The sequence below is a fragment of the Dipodomys ordii genome, unplaced genomic scaffold (genome assembly GCF_000151885.1).
Source record: "Dipodomys ordii isolate 6190 unplaced genomic scaffold, Dord_2.0 Scaffold204, whole genome shotgun sequence".
In the NCBI taxonomy this organism is placed as follows: domain Eukaryota; kingdom Metazoa; phylum Chordata; class Mammalia; order Rodentia; family Heteromyidae; genus Dipodomys; species Dipodomys ordii.
The window spans coordinates 2,483,935-2,497,941 of NW_012267420.1; the positions used below are offsets into that span (position 1 = coordinate 2,483,935).

The following is a 14,007-nucleotide window of genomic DNA, read 5'->3' on the forward strand; positions in this document are numbered from 1 at the left end:
GGGGGGAGAGGGGGAAGGAGAAGGATTGGGATTGGGGGGGAGGGGGGAGGCTGGGAAGGGATGTGAAGGGTAAACAAAGGAGGAGGCTGCAATGCTTAGTAAGAAATGTACGCATTATCCTGCCCATGTAATTGTAACCCCTCTGTACAGTATCTTTACAAAAAAACAAAATATAATTAAAAAAAGTCTGTTGGGGGGCGTCTATTGGGGCCTGATGTTAGTGGCTTAAACTTGTTATCCTAGTTACTCAGGAGGCTGAGATCCAGAGGATCACAGTTCAAAGCTAGCCTGAGCAGAAGTTTCCAAGACTGCTTCCAGAATATTCATAAAAAAAGCCAAAGTAGCTTAAGAGGTAGAGTGCCTGACAATCATACAAGCCAAACAGTTGGAAAGCCCTGAGTTCTAACCCTCACACTGCCACCCAAGCAAAAACATTTAGGTCTAAATTGCCTAATTGAAATTTCAAATTTTTATGGATTTTTAAATTTAACCTTATCCAATATATCACTGAAATTTATTTCTATTCTTCTTTATTAAATTTCTACATTTTTACATTTGTAAGTGACATATGTGACTGCAAAGAATGCTGAGAGAGTAATTTAGCTAGAGTTCAATAACTGTGGAAGGGTAAACAGCTGTGTGGACAGCTGAAACCAGCATGACTCTATTGTGCATTGTTTTGTTTTTACTGCTTTACCATTCAAGAGGATGTGGAGCCTACTGGCTCAGTTTTTTTTTTTTTTTTGGTCGGTCTGGGGCTTGAACTCTGGGCCTGGATGCTGTCCCTCTGCTCTTCAGTTCAAGGCTAGCGTTGTACCACTTGAGCCACAGCGCCACTTTTGTTTTTTTGTTTTTTGTTTTTTTAGAGGTTTATTGGAGGTAAGAGTCTCATGGACTTTACTGTCTGGGCTTCTTTGAACCATGATCCTTAGATCTCAGCCTCCTGTGTAGGTAGGATTACAGGTGAGAGCCACCAGTCAGTTATTTTATATGTACATAATGTACAAATAACTAATGAATGTCTCAGGACACTTCCTTGCTTTTTATTTCCCTTCACTTTAATCTGAGATCTTCTCTGAAGATTCTTTCCTGCATTGCAGCTATCCTTATTTGCCTCCTTTCCTATATTGTTCTTAATCTTTTCAATATTTTTGTTCTCAACATTTTCTTAATCTTTCAATATTTTTGTGTTTTCTTGTGATTTCTGGTACATTAGACTGCACATACATGTAGATGTAAACCTATATTATGTATATTTGCTATTTTATATGAATTATATCAAATGTTACAGATTAAATGTGAGTTTATATAAATTATATATATATAAACTATGTAATTTATATCCTTAGAATATGGGTTTGTCAGCTTTCTGTTCCTGTAATTAATAGTTGAGGTAATCAATTTATGATGTATGAAGGTTACTTTGGCTCACCATTTTGGAGGTTTCAGTCCACAGTTGGACTTGCCATGCTGCTTTTGGAATGTTGGTGAGGCAGTGTATCACAGAAGGAGTGCTTGAGACACAACACCTTCACCTTATCACAAGAAGTAAAAGAGAGAGACTAGAAGACCATGTTATACGGCAATTCCCCCATGGACCTAAGCCTTCTCTCTCGGCCTCACCTCTTAAATGTTCCACCACTGCAAAATCTCAGTCTACTGTTCTATCCAAGTTCCCCAGTATGATGTTACTGCTCTTATAACAGATACTGCCCTTGATTTGTGTAGTTAACATGACCCATCAGCCATCAGCTGAAAGGAATAATGTTTCTGTTTTTGTCCTGATGCATTCCTATTACTACAGTGATTATATAGTTTTTTATATGTACAAAGACTTTTCAGATACTTTCATTTATTCATAACTACTGCCATATGATTTATCAGCTATATTTATGTAATTTTATAGTTAAAAAATTAAGCCTTAGTTACTGATAGATTGTAGTTAGGATTGTAATCCAGAATTTCTAATTTCTAAATTCTAATTCTAAAATTACCTTAAGGTTGCTTTAGATTCTGTCAATTTTATTATCTTAGTTCATTTTTATTCGTTTTATTCATTCTATTGTATCATTCTGTTTTTATGAAATAGTAACTTTGGATTTTTCTCTTGAGCAATTGTGTGCTCCTAAGGGCTTTATTTGTTATAGAAAAAAAATCAGGTAATTTAACTTAGCTGACTTTTAATTTCTGCTGATTGTCTTTCACTTATTAATTCTACTTTGAATTTTAAAGATACAAAGAAATGATGTATTCCCTGAAGAACATTATGATGGTAGTGGTGGAATCTATGATTAATAAATTTGAAGAAGATGAGATACGGAGTCAAGAGAGGCAGAGAAAGGTCCAAAAGGAGAAGAACAATAGTTATTGTACAGATAATTGCTCTGATAGTGATTCATCGTTTAATCAGGTGAGTTGCTTAGTTTTGAATTTATATTGTGAAATGGTGTGTAATAATCACTAGATTTAATAAATTATGTATTAGCCAGATGTTTTTCTGCTTTCTAATTTAAACTTTCAGGAAAATATAAACAAGAAAATAGCCTACTATAGAAGATTTGGTCCATAAAATATCATTTTACAGAATTATTTGTTAAATGACATTTGCTATATCTCAAGAAGATAAAAAATACATTATATATTATATAATAAATGTAATACGTTATATATGATTATATACATACATATATACATATACATACATACATACATATATATATACATACATATATATATATATAGTCAGCTGACGCATGCTTTCTTTATTGTGTCAGAGTGAAGCTAGATCCTTTAGTCCTTTCATTGTGTAGCATATCCAGAACTGCAACAATAAAAGTTCAGTGACAATAAAAGTTCAAGGAAATGGTGTTTGTTGTTGAGATTTGTAGAACTGTTAAGTAACTCTTGACTGGGCAGTTAGGATCAGATATGCGTCATTTGGCCACAAACACACCTCCTTGTGAAAAGATATCCACTAGTTTGCAGTTACTCATTTCCTATACAAACTGCCCTTAAATGAGCCTCCGAACCAGATGGCCCTTTAGAACAAGATGTCTTTCATATTCTGATCACCTGACTTGCAGGAATAAAGTTATTTCCCACTGTTATACCTTTTGACATTGGCATTAGTAGTGGGTGGCAATCAATCTGAGCATGCACACAGTAACAATTCCATTAACTATCCTTATTGGTAAAGATGCCTTCATATTATTACTCACTCTGGACTTGAAAAATATGTCTGAATTCTTCTGTGAGTAATAAAATGTTAACATATTAGATATTGCTGTTTTATTTGATTTATTTATTTATTTTTTTGTCAGTCATGGGGCTTGAATTCTGGGCCTGAGCACTGTCCCTCAGCTCTTCAGCTCAAGGCTAACGATCTACTACTTGAGCTACAGCGCCACTTCTGGTTTTCTGGTGGTTTATTGGAGATAAGAGTTTCACACACTTTCCTGCCTGGGCTGGCTTTGAACTGCAATCATCAGATCTCAGCCTCCTGAGTAGCTAGGATTACAGGCGTGAGCCACCGGCGCCCTGTGGTATTGCTATTTTGATAGCAGTTGCATTTTGTGAATGGAATAGACATTGTTTTATTATCTAAAAATTGTAACCAGGTTGTACACAACGTTTTGATCTATTATTGAAAATCAGGAGACTGTTGGTGTACGTTTGAGGATGATACAGAACAAAAGAGAGTGAAGATAGTGGTTTCTACCACAGCATGAGCAGAACAAAGGAAGGATTTGGTATTATTATTAAACTTGGAAAAAAATCTACAAAATAATGCTGGAAAAATCCAAGTGAGAAGACTAATTATCTGTTGAAATTACTACCATGCATTGGTTCATGAGCTTGGCTTTGTGTTCATTATAGGAATTGTTAGTTTCTCTGCAGAAAAAGGCGAGACTATAATAATAATTAATTAATTACATAATTTGCCCAAGCTTGAATTTCTACTTTGGGCTGGACCTTGAACTTTAGTCAAACCTTGATTCTCCTTGTTCCTTGCTATACCATCCATTGACTGCTTGAGTTCAGACTCATTTTATAACTTTTTAGTTACTGGGTCTTGGTCAACTGTCTTCACCTCTCTCTTAGAGTGTTTCTTTCTCTCTCTCTCTCTCTCTTTCTCTCTTTTGCCAGTCCTGGGTCTTGAATTTGGGGTCGAGGCACTGTCTCTGACCTTCTTTTGCTCAAGGCTAGCACTCTACCACTGGAGTAACAGAGGCATTTCTGGCTTTTTTTGTTTTTGAGGTACTGGGGAATAGAACCTAGGGCTTCATGCATTCTAGGCAAGCACTCTGCCACCAAGCCACATTTCTAGCCCCATTTCTCATTTTAAAAATGGAAATGATAGTGCCAGTCACTCTACAGGATGGTTGAGGAGAATAACTGAGTTCTCTCAGTACTGGGGCTTGAACTCAGGGCTTATGCTCTCTCTTGATTTTTGCTGAAGCTTAGCACTCTACCACTTGAGTCACCTCTCCACGTATGGCTTTGTAATTGTTCCTTGGAGTTAAAGGATTCACAGTCTTTTCTGTCCAGAATGACTTTCAACTATGATCAATCCTCGCATCTCAGTCTCTTCTCCCGGCTAGGGTTATAGCCATAAGCCAATAGGGCCTAGATGGAGTTACTGATACCTTTCTATTGGCTTTCATTATAGTTGCTGAAAGGCTGTGTAGGAATAGATCCCAGTTCCATCACAGACATTTGCAAAGTGCATTTTTCAACTGTTACTGTATTTTTTTCCCCCTGGTTGTGGGGCTTGTACTCTGGACCTGGGTGCTGTCCCTGAGCTTTTGTGCTCAAGGCTAGTGCTCTGTCACTTGAGCCACAGCTCCACTTCTGCCTTTTCTGTGACTAACTGGAGATAAAAGTCTCATGGACTTTCCTGCCCAGGCTGGCTTTGTTCTCAGATCTCAGCCTTTTGAGTAGAGAGGATTACAGGAGTGAACCACCGGCACCTGGCTCTCTACGGTTTAACTGAGCTGTGCTGGGACATACCTTGCCATGGGGAAGTTATAATATTACCTCTAATATACATTAACATTTCAAATTTCATTGTAGCTCTTTTCTGCCATCCTCTTCTGTCTCAGTATTTAAGTGTAGTATAGCACAGGCATCAAATTTTGTTCTTATAGTTCCCAGGTTATTTTATGTCATTTCATATGGAGAAGTTGAGTTTAGGATAGTTGTCATGTTTTACCCTGATATGATGTTAACCTGTTTTACGATCTGTCTTTGCTTCAAAGGACCCATCTTTTAGTACTTGTGGTAGGATAAGTAATGGTCCATCCAACATATCCATATCCACATCCCTATACAAGGGACCTGTAAACATGGAACCTTATATGGCAAATGGAATTTTGGTGATGTAATTAAGGATCTTCAGATGGGGAGAGTCTCCTGAATTATTAGGGTGGGCCCAGTGTTGTCAGAAGAACTATGTGAGTGGAGTTAGAGAAGGGGTTATGTAGCCTGACATGGAGGTTGGGGTGGTGTGACTGTTGGTTTGAAGTTAGAGGTTGACAAAGAGCCAAGGAAGTTAAGCAAGCTCTAGATGAAGAAGGCAGGAAAATAGATTCTTGTCTTTCTGGGAACAACTCAAGCTCTATCTTATTGCTAGGCTTCTTATTCTTCCACTAAGAATTTTTTAGGATAGCATTATTCCTTCATTGGGTACATGGCGTTTTCCCATCCTTCAAAGTATATGCTTTCAACTACTCTCTCTGTCTTTCTGTCTATCTTTCTCTGTCTCTGTCTGTCTGTATCTCTCTTTCTTTCTCTCTCTCTTCTCCATTTTTACTATTACTTCTCAAATAGTAATAATATCTTGAACTCAAACTATTTTCTTGCCTCTTCTAAAATCTTCAAAATTGTGCCAGATTCTTTCTGGTGATGATTTTTGTACTAATTGATTCCAAGACTTTTGTGTCTTCCTCAACAGCATCAGCTAGAACAACAGGACTAACTACCTACAGCCTAACCTTTATTGCACATAGGAAAATGTAGGGGCCTAAACTCTTAAAAATGGAGAAGTGAAAGATAAGGATTTAAGAGATGAACACAATAGAGCTGACGCTCCTCTTTCTAGAGTTAGGTCTAAGGTAGTGGGTGGCTTGGAGATTTGGATAGGAGCAGGTGTGAGCTCATTTTGCTTTAATTTTAGTATTTGTTTATTTGAATAGTAATCTCTTGAGGAGCCAATTTGACACCAGAAAACTGAACTAATTTCTTTGATTAACAGTGGTAATATTATTTTTAGCTAATACTGAAGAGTTTTTAACATTTTTAAATATTAACGGATTTTGTTATTTCTCAGTGTAGCACTTTTGAGGAAAAGAACAAAAGTTCTTTCATTGGGTGAAAACATAATTAAAACATCTAGGAATTTTATGATAGATTTAGGTGAAAAACCTTTTGCTTAGCTGGGTGCTGGTGGCTCATTCTTGTAATTCTAGCTACCTAGGAGGCTGAGATTCGAGGATTATGGTTCAAAGCAGGCATGGCAGGAAAGTTATCTCCAATTAGCCACCAAAAAGCCAGAAGCAGAGCTGTGGCTCAAGTGGTGGAGTGTTAGCCTAGAGCAAAAAATCTCAGCCGCAGTGCCCAAGCCCTGAGTTCAACACCTAATACTGGCAGACACAAACAAACAAACAAACTTATTATTTCTGGTACTGGGGGTGAACTCAGGGCCTTGATCTAGTTATGCAGATAGGCTGTCACATCATGAATCTCACCCCAGTTCTTTTGCTTTCAGTTTGTTTTACAGATATGGTCTCCCACAAACTTTTTCCTCACTATTCTCAAACTGTGATCTTTTTTTTTTTTTTTTGGGTCCGGTTGTGGGGCCTGGGCACTGTCCCTCAGCTCTTCAGCTGAAGGATAGCACTCTACCACTTGAGCCACAGTGCCACTTCTGGCTTTTTTCTTTTTTCTTATGTGGTGCCGAGGAATCGAACCCAGGGCCTCATGCATGCAAGGCAAGTGCTCTACCACTGAGCCACATTGCCAGCCCTATCAAACTGTGATCTTTCTACATCTGATTCTCCTACCCCTGCTTCTGGAGTAGCTGGGACCACAAGTGTGTACTACCACACTAACCCTTACTTTCTCCCCTGCTCCCTTTTTTTTTCCAGGGACAAAATCTGCCTTGGGGTAGTGTTGTAGTAAGGAAGTGGCATTGACAGTTGGATTTCTGTTGAGTGAAACTTGGGGATTGTTTTTGTATTATTTAATATTGTATAAAATGAGGGAAAGCATAGAGTCTCAACTGATCTCAGTGAAAATCTGGATAGGTGGTAGGGCTATTTGTCAAGACAGAAAAGTCTGAGTAAGGGGGCAGATTGAGGATTGAAAATGAAGTCAAGAATCCTATTTTGGATGTATGAAATTTGAAGTGATTACTAAATCTTCAAATGAAAGCATTAGATGAACTTAGTATTAGATGAACGTTAGATTACTTGTGTAATCTGTAGATCAAGTGACTGTTAAGAATTAGGAGTCACCATGACAAGCTCAAAGTCAAAGATTTGGTTGGGAACACCTCAGGAGAGTTTAGTGAAAGAAGGAAGGGGAGCTCTGATATCTGTGTCACTTGATGAAATTATTCAGCATCTGATTTCTCATATTTCTCATATTTCAGAGTTAGTATGAAATGACATGGTATAGAATTTGCTTAAAACATTCATGTTCAGCTATTAATATTTTAATTGTTGTTACTTTTATATGATGGACTTCAGATACTATGTATATTTAAATTGCCTTTGGTGGGGGAAATATTTCTTTCTTTCTTTTTTTTTTTTTGTCAGTCATGGGGCTTAAACTCCACCTGGTCTTTGTCCCTCAGCTCTTCAGCTCAAGGCAAGTGCTCTACCACTTGAGCCACAGCGCTATTTCCAGTTTTCTTTCTGGTGATTAATTGGAGATAAGAATCTTACGGACTTTCCTGCCCAGGCTGGTTTTGGACAGCCATCCTCAGATCTCAGCCTCCTGAATAGCTAGGATTACAGGCATGAGCCACGGGCACCCGGTTCTCCAATATTTCTTATGGGTCTACTGTGAACATTTTTTTAGACATGGGTTTTTACTACAGTAAAAGAGACAACTATGGAGAAAGGCTAAGAAAAAGTACAGGGAAGTAGGTAGTGAGAAAGTTCAAGCAGAACTGTAACTGTTTGGGCTCTTTTTATTTGTGCCTTTTTATTTATATTGTTTAACTCTCTGTTTCATTTATCTCATATTTCTGGGTACACAATATTTTGGTTTTATGTTTTCTTGAGACTTATAGTGTTCTACGTATTGCAAGTGCTCAGCAAACACTAATTTTCATATATATGATGGTACGCTGTTCCGTTGGGACATTTTTGTTCTCATTTAAAAGTCTTGGGAAACAAAAATTATAACTTTGCTATCATATCAAAATAGATTAGTCTCTGCTTGTTCAGAGTGCACACTGTCCTTAAAATTATTTTGACAAAATAATTATAGCAATATTTCTAAAAGTCTACTAACTGAGCCAGGTGCCGGTGGCTCATGCCTGTCATCCTAACTACTCTAGAAGCTGCCATCTGAGGATTGCAGTTGAAAACCAGCCTTGGGTAGGAATGTCCGTTTTTGTTTTTTGTTTTTTGTCAGTCATGGTGCTTGAACTCTGGGCCTGAGTCCTTCAGCTCTTCAACTCAAGGCAAGTGATCTACCACTTGAGGATAGTACCACTTCTAGTTTTCTGGTGGTTAATTGGAGATAAGAGTCTCTTGGCCTTTCCTGCCAGGGATGGCTTTGACGGGCGATCCTCAGATCTCAGCCTCCTGAGTAGCTAGGATTACAGGTGTGAACCATCAGCTCCTGGCCTGTTAGACTTTTATCTCCAATGAATTCCCAGAAAGCCAGAAGTGGAGCTGTGGTTCATGTGGTAGAATGCTAGCCTTGAGCAAAAAGCTCAGATCCTGAGTTCAATCTCCAGGATCCTTACCATCCTCCCCTCTGCTCCTTCTCTTCCCACCCCCCCCCCCCCAAAAAAAAAAGTTCAAGAGACTATCTTCAATTAAGCACCAAAAAGTAGAGAGGCCCTGACAGAATTGGCACCTCCCCTTACCCCCCCCCAAAAAAAAAAGTTTACTAAGTGACTGCTGTCTGTCTGTTGTTACAGAGTTATAAATTTTGTCAAGGAAAATTACAACTGATTTTAGATGAATTGGATCCTGGGCAGCCTAAAGAGGTAAGTTAAAGGAGAGCTGTCTCATTTAGTTAGTGATACATTATATATTTATAGTGTACCACACTTCAAACAGTGGCAACTGAGCTGTTGTCTTGGAGCTAGGCCTTACTGGTTATGTGCATCCCCACACTGATATCCCTTGTAAACTTTCCAATCTTGAAATGAAAGCTCAGACTTTTCTTTAGAGAATTGTCATGGTTAGAGGAACTTTTATTTTCCCTTTTTTTCATGTTGTAGGGATGAAATATGTGCAGTTCAAAGCTATTCTTTACTGTTTCTTTGTTTGAAAATTTTTTTTTTTGTCAATTGTGGGCCTTGAACTCAGGGCCAGGGAGCTGTCTCTTAGCCTCTTTGTGCTTAAGGCTAGTGCTCTACCACTTGAGCCACAGTGCCACTTCTGGTTTTTGAGTGGTTAGCTGGAGATAAGAGTCTCACTGGGAGTTTTTTTCTGGGCTGTCTTCAAACTGTGATCTTCAGATCTTAGACTCCTGAGTAGGTAGGATTATAGGCATGAGCCACCAGGGCCCGACTGTTTGTAATATTTTACTTAGCAATTCCTTGGAAAAAAATCACTAGTTGTTTGTTCTATTTCTAGAAAATGTGAGCATCTGTTTAAAAATATAAAATAGACATTGCCTGTTTATCATGTATGACATGCCTTGAAAAATGTATACATTGAATGGTGATTAAATTGAGCCACTAACATTTTTGGTGTGAATAGGTAAATTCTACATATTGATTTTTAAGTATATAATGCATTGTTATTTACAATTACCATGTTGCACAACAAATCTTTTGAACTTTTTCCTTGTAACTGAAATTTTATATTTGACTAACATCCTCCTAACCATTCCTTGTAAAACTGGTAATTTATTTATTAGGGAAAAAAAGATTTTGAAAAAGAAATTATATAGAATTATTTCTCTCTATGTTTAAGAGAATTTTACAAATTACAGTTTATAATATCTTATTTCACTTGAAAATAAATATGAGGTAGAAAATACGATAAGATTTTACAGATTTTTTTTCGGCCTTAGTCTTGTGAGTTTCTTTATGTTGTTTTCACGCATACTTACAATGTATCACAGTTTACTCACTCTTTTTCCCTTTCTTCTCCCCTTCTCCTAAGTAGTCCCTTAGTTTGATTAATGCCATCTTGTTATCTATATATATAATTATGTATATTTTAGATCCTTTCTTCTATTTCTCTTGGGCTTGTGATATTGCATCTCGTGGTCTTAATCATTTCTTCCTTCCTTCATTCAGTGTGGTTTACTTGGGCTTGAATTCAAGGCCTTGAGTTCTTGCTTGATTTTCTTTTCCTCAAGGCTGGTGCTGTACCACTTGACCTATACCTTCACTTGGGCTTTTTTTTCTCTTGGGTCTCTAGGATTCATCTTCCTGGGTTGGCTTGAAACTGTAATCCTCCTATCTCAGTTTTCTGAGTGCTAGTTTACAGATTTGAACCACACACACTGGCTCATTAGTTACATTTAGTGTATGAATTTTGCTTTATACAGAATAGCAAGTTGATTTATTTTTTAAATCTGTTTTGCACTTAAATGAGTTCTTTAGAGTTATTTTGTGAATAGATTCTAATGTTTATAAATGTCTCATTAAAAGTCATTCAGTCCCTGTCTTTCAATAGTTGGTTAAGTATTATATTTGGATAGATAAAATTCTTCCAGTGGCTAATTATTAAAGAAAATCTTCTTTTCAAACTTGTAGGTGAGATATGAAGCCTTACAAGCATTGTGCTCGGCTCCTCCATCGGATGTCCTGAACTGTGAAAACTGGACAACTCTCTGTGAAAAACTGACAGTGTCGCTTTCTGATCCAGATCCTGTATTTAGTGTAAGGAGAGACTTACAGAAGTATTCAGAATAATTCGTGTTCCTCCACCCCTCCAGAACTAAATAGGATTTGATAGCTTTCCTTCATAGTACCTTCATAATACTTTCAGTTTTAGCTTTTGGATTAACTGAATTTTCTTTTTAGGAATTAACTTACTATTTAATAATTAGTTTAGCAGTAGGGTCAATATCATACTTCATGGATGAATAATAGATGGTTACTGTGTGTTCTGTTTTATCTTGTGAAGGAATATTTAAGTATTTGTAATACTGCTTTTGTACTAAATTAAAATAGTTCATGATATATGAAAATTTAGTCTTAAAAACTATTGATTGTATGGGTCTGAGAAGGTGGCTCAGTAGTATGCATGAGGCCCTGGGTTCATGTCCTCAGCACCTAAGAGGAAAAAGCTGGAAGTGGCACTATGGCTCAAGTGGTAGAACATTAGCCTTGTGCTGAAGAGCTGAGGGACAGTGCCCAAGCCCAGTGTTCAGGCCCCACAACTGACCAAAACAAAAAACGAACAGTATTGTTTGATTAACTTCAAAGAGCTTTTATAATGTTCCTTCTGGATTTAAGTGTCTATTTTTATTATTTAAGTGCTTAGAAGAAGAAGAGAAAGGTGAAAGCTAAGAGTTTGGAAAACTGTTTTGTGATGAATCATAAAGCAAATATAGAAAATTCCAGAAATTATAAAATTATGAAATCAGTGGAGATATAATTATGAAACTTGATATGCATCTGGGTCATAAATAGTTATTATACATTGAAAGTAAGCCCATTTTAACAAGTGCACAATTCCAAAAAAATCTTGACCATATGTGAGCATCATTTTTTTTCTTTTTGTTGGTTGCTCAGTTGGAACACAGAGCCTAGATGCTGTCCTTGAGCTTTATGGCTCAAGGCTAGTGCTCTACCACTTTGAGCCACAGCACCATTTCCGATTTTCTGGGGGTTAATTAGAGATAATTGTCTCACTAACTTTCCTGCCCAGGCTGGCTTTGAGCTATGTTCCTCTGATCTCAGCCTCCTCAGTAGCTAGGATTATAAGTGAAAGTCTGTAAATAAGCATCACATTTTAAATCCAAACTTGTCTTTATTATAACAGGTCTTTTTCATCTTAATGTGTTGGTGAAAACCTTGATTTTAAAATGGATGTGATATTTTGTACAGAATGTGTGGCATTAGCATAAGAGTTATAATTTTTGTTTTTTTAATAAATGTGTTAGAAAAATCTATAGCATGTACATTTCTAGTTTTTATTTTTGGAACATTCTGTATATAAAATTGAAAAAAACCGTTGGTTTTAGGAAATTAGAACTTTCATTGTGGTAGAGGGTACAAATGGTAAATAAATAGTCATCTCAGCACATCTTCTGTTGAAAATCACAGTGTACAGTCACTGATGATAGACTGGTAAATGGAAGTATTTAGAAGTATTTAGAAGCTATTTTTTGTTATTATTTTTAGTCATGGGGCTTGAACTCAGGGCCTGTCCCTGAGCTTTTGCACTCAAGGCTAGTGCTCTACCACTTGAGCCACAGCTCCACTTCTGTTTTTTTTTTTTGGTGGCTAATTGGAGGTAAGAGTCTCATGACATTCCTGCCTGAGCTACTTTTGAATCGTGATCCTCATATCTCAACTTCCTGAGTAGCTAGGATTATAGGCATGAGCCACCAGCACCCAGCTTTTTGTTACTGTTATCAAAAGCAAAGAAGGTGTTTGTTTACTTAATAAACTTGGATGCAGTTCAAACTTACCAACACCAGAGGGTATTACAGACTTTTATAAAATCCTTGATACAAAGACTTCAAGGGAGAAAAAAAGGTATTTTAGGGTCACCTTGAACATTTCAAGGCTTTTTGCCAACAAAAATATGCAACTATGAACTTTCCTTTCCTTTTCCCCCCATTACTTAACAAAGATAGAATCATGCCTCAGTAGATCTCCTTTATTTTTGAAATTGTAATTGTATGAGCATACCAATGTTCCTAATGGGTCAGTATAAGCTGTATTATTTAGCCATTAAAGACTATTATGGGGCAAAAACCAGTTTCATAACTGGAAACAATTCTGATAGAGAGAAAATAGTAATAGCATCAGTAATTTTTGGGTAGAAAGCAAAGTGAGACATTCTTTTGTTTAAAATTTGTGCTTGAGTTCCCTGTATATACAGGATGTTAACCGCTTGTCTGATATATTGCTGGTAAATATTTTTTCCCAATTAGTTGGTTGTCTTTCTAGCTTAGTTGCGATAGATTTAGCTGTGCAGAAGCTTTTTATTTTAAGGTAGTCCCATTTGTCGAGTCTCTCTCCAACTTGTTGTGACCCTGGGACTCTGTTCAGGAAGTTCCTTCCTGTGCCTATTAGTTCAAGTGTCTCTCCTACTCTGTCCTGCAGTAGTTTCAGAGATTCAGGTTTAATGTTAAGGTCTTTAATCCATTTTGAGTTGATGTTGGTGCATGGTGATAGGCTGGGGTCCACTTTTAGTTTTCTGCATGTGGCTGCCCAGTTTTCCCAGCACCAGCAGTTGAAGAGGCTGTATTTCTTCCATTGTATGTCTTTGGCTCCTTTGTCGAATATCAGCTGGCTGTAGGCCTGTGGATTTATTTCTGGATCTTCTATTCTGTTCCATTGGTCTTCGGGTCTGTTTTTGTGCCAGTACCATGCTGTCTTTGTTATTATAGCTCTGTAGTAGAGTTTGAAGTTCGGCATGGCTAGCCCTCCCATATTGTCTTTATCACAGGGAACTCAAGAAACTAATCCCTCCCAAACCTAACAAACCAATTACTAAATGGGCAAGGGAACTAAAGAGGGACTTCTCAAATGAAAAAATAAAAATGGCAAAGAAACACATGAGGAAATGTTCATCATCCCTGGTGGTGAAGGAAATGCAAATAAAGACAACCCTGAGATACCACCTTACC

General features: G+C 37.3%; 1 protein-coding gene across 1 annotated transcript in view; it reads left to right on the forward strand.

Annotated features, from left to right (window-relative positions):
• The window catches only part of Tbc1d32 (TBC1 domain family, member 32), a 135,629-nt gene that overhangs the window by 12,250 nt on the left and 109,372 nt on the right, over positions 1-14,007 (forward strand). The window contains exons 3-5 of the mRNA XM_013035123.1: positions 2,233-2,410; positions 9,158-9,226; positions 10,955-11,080. Of these exons, the coding sequence (XP_012890577.1) occupies positions 2,233-2,410; positions 9,158-9,226; positions 10,955-11,080 (373 nt within the window). The remainder of the gene's footprint in view (positions 1-2,232; positions 2,411-9,157; positions 9,227-10,954; positions 11,081-14,007) is intronic.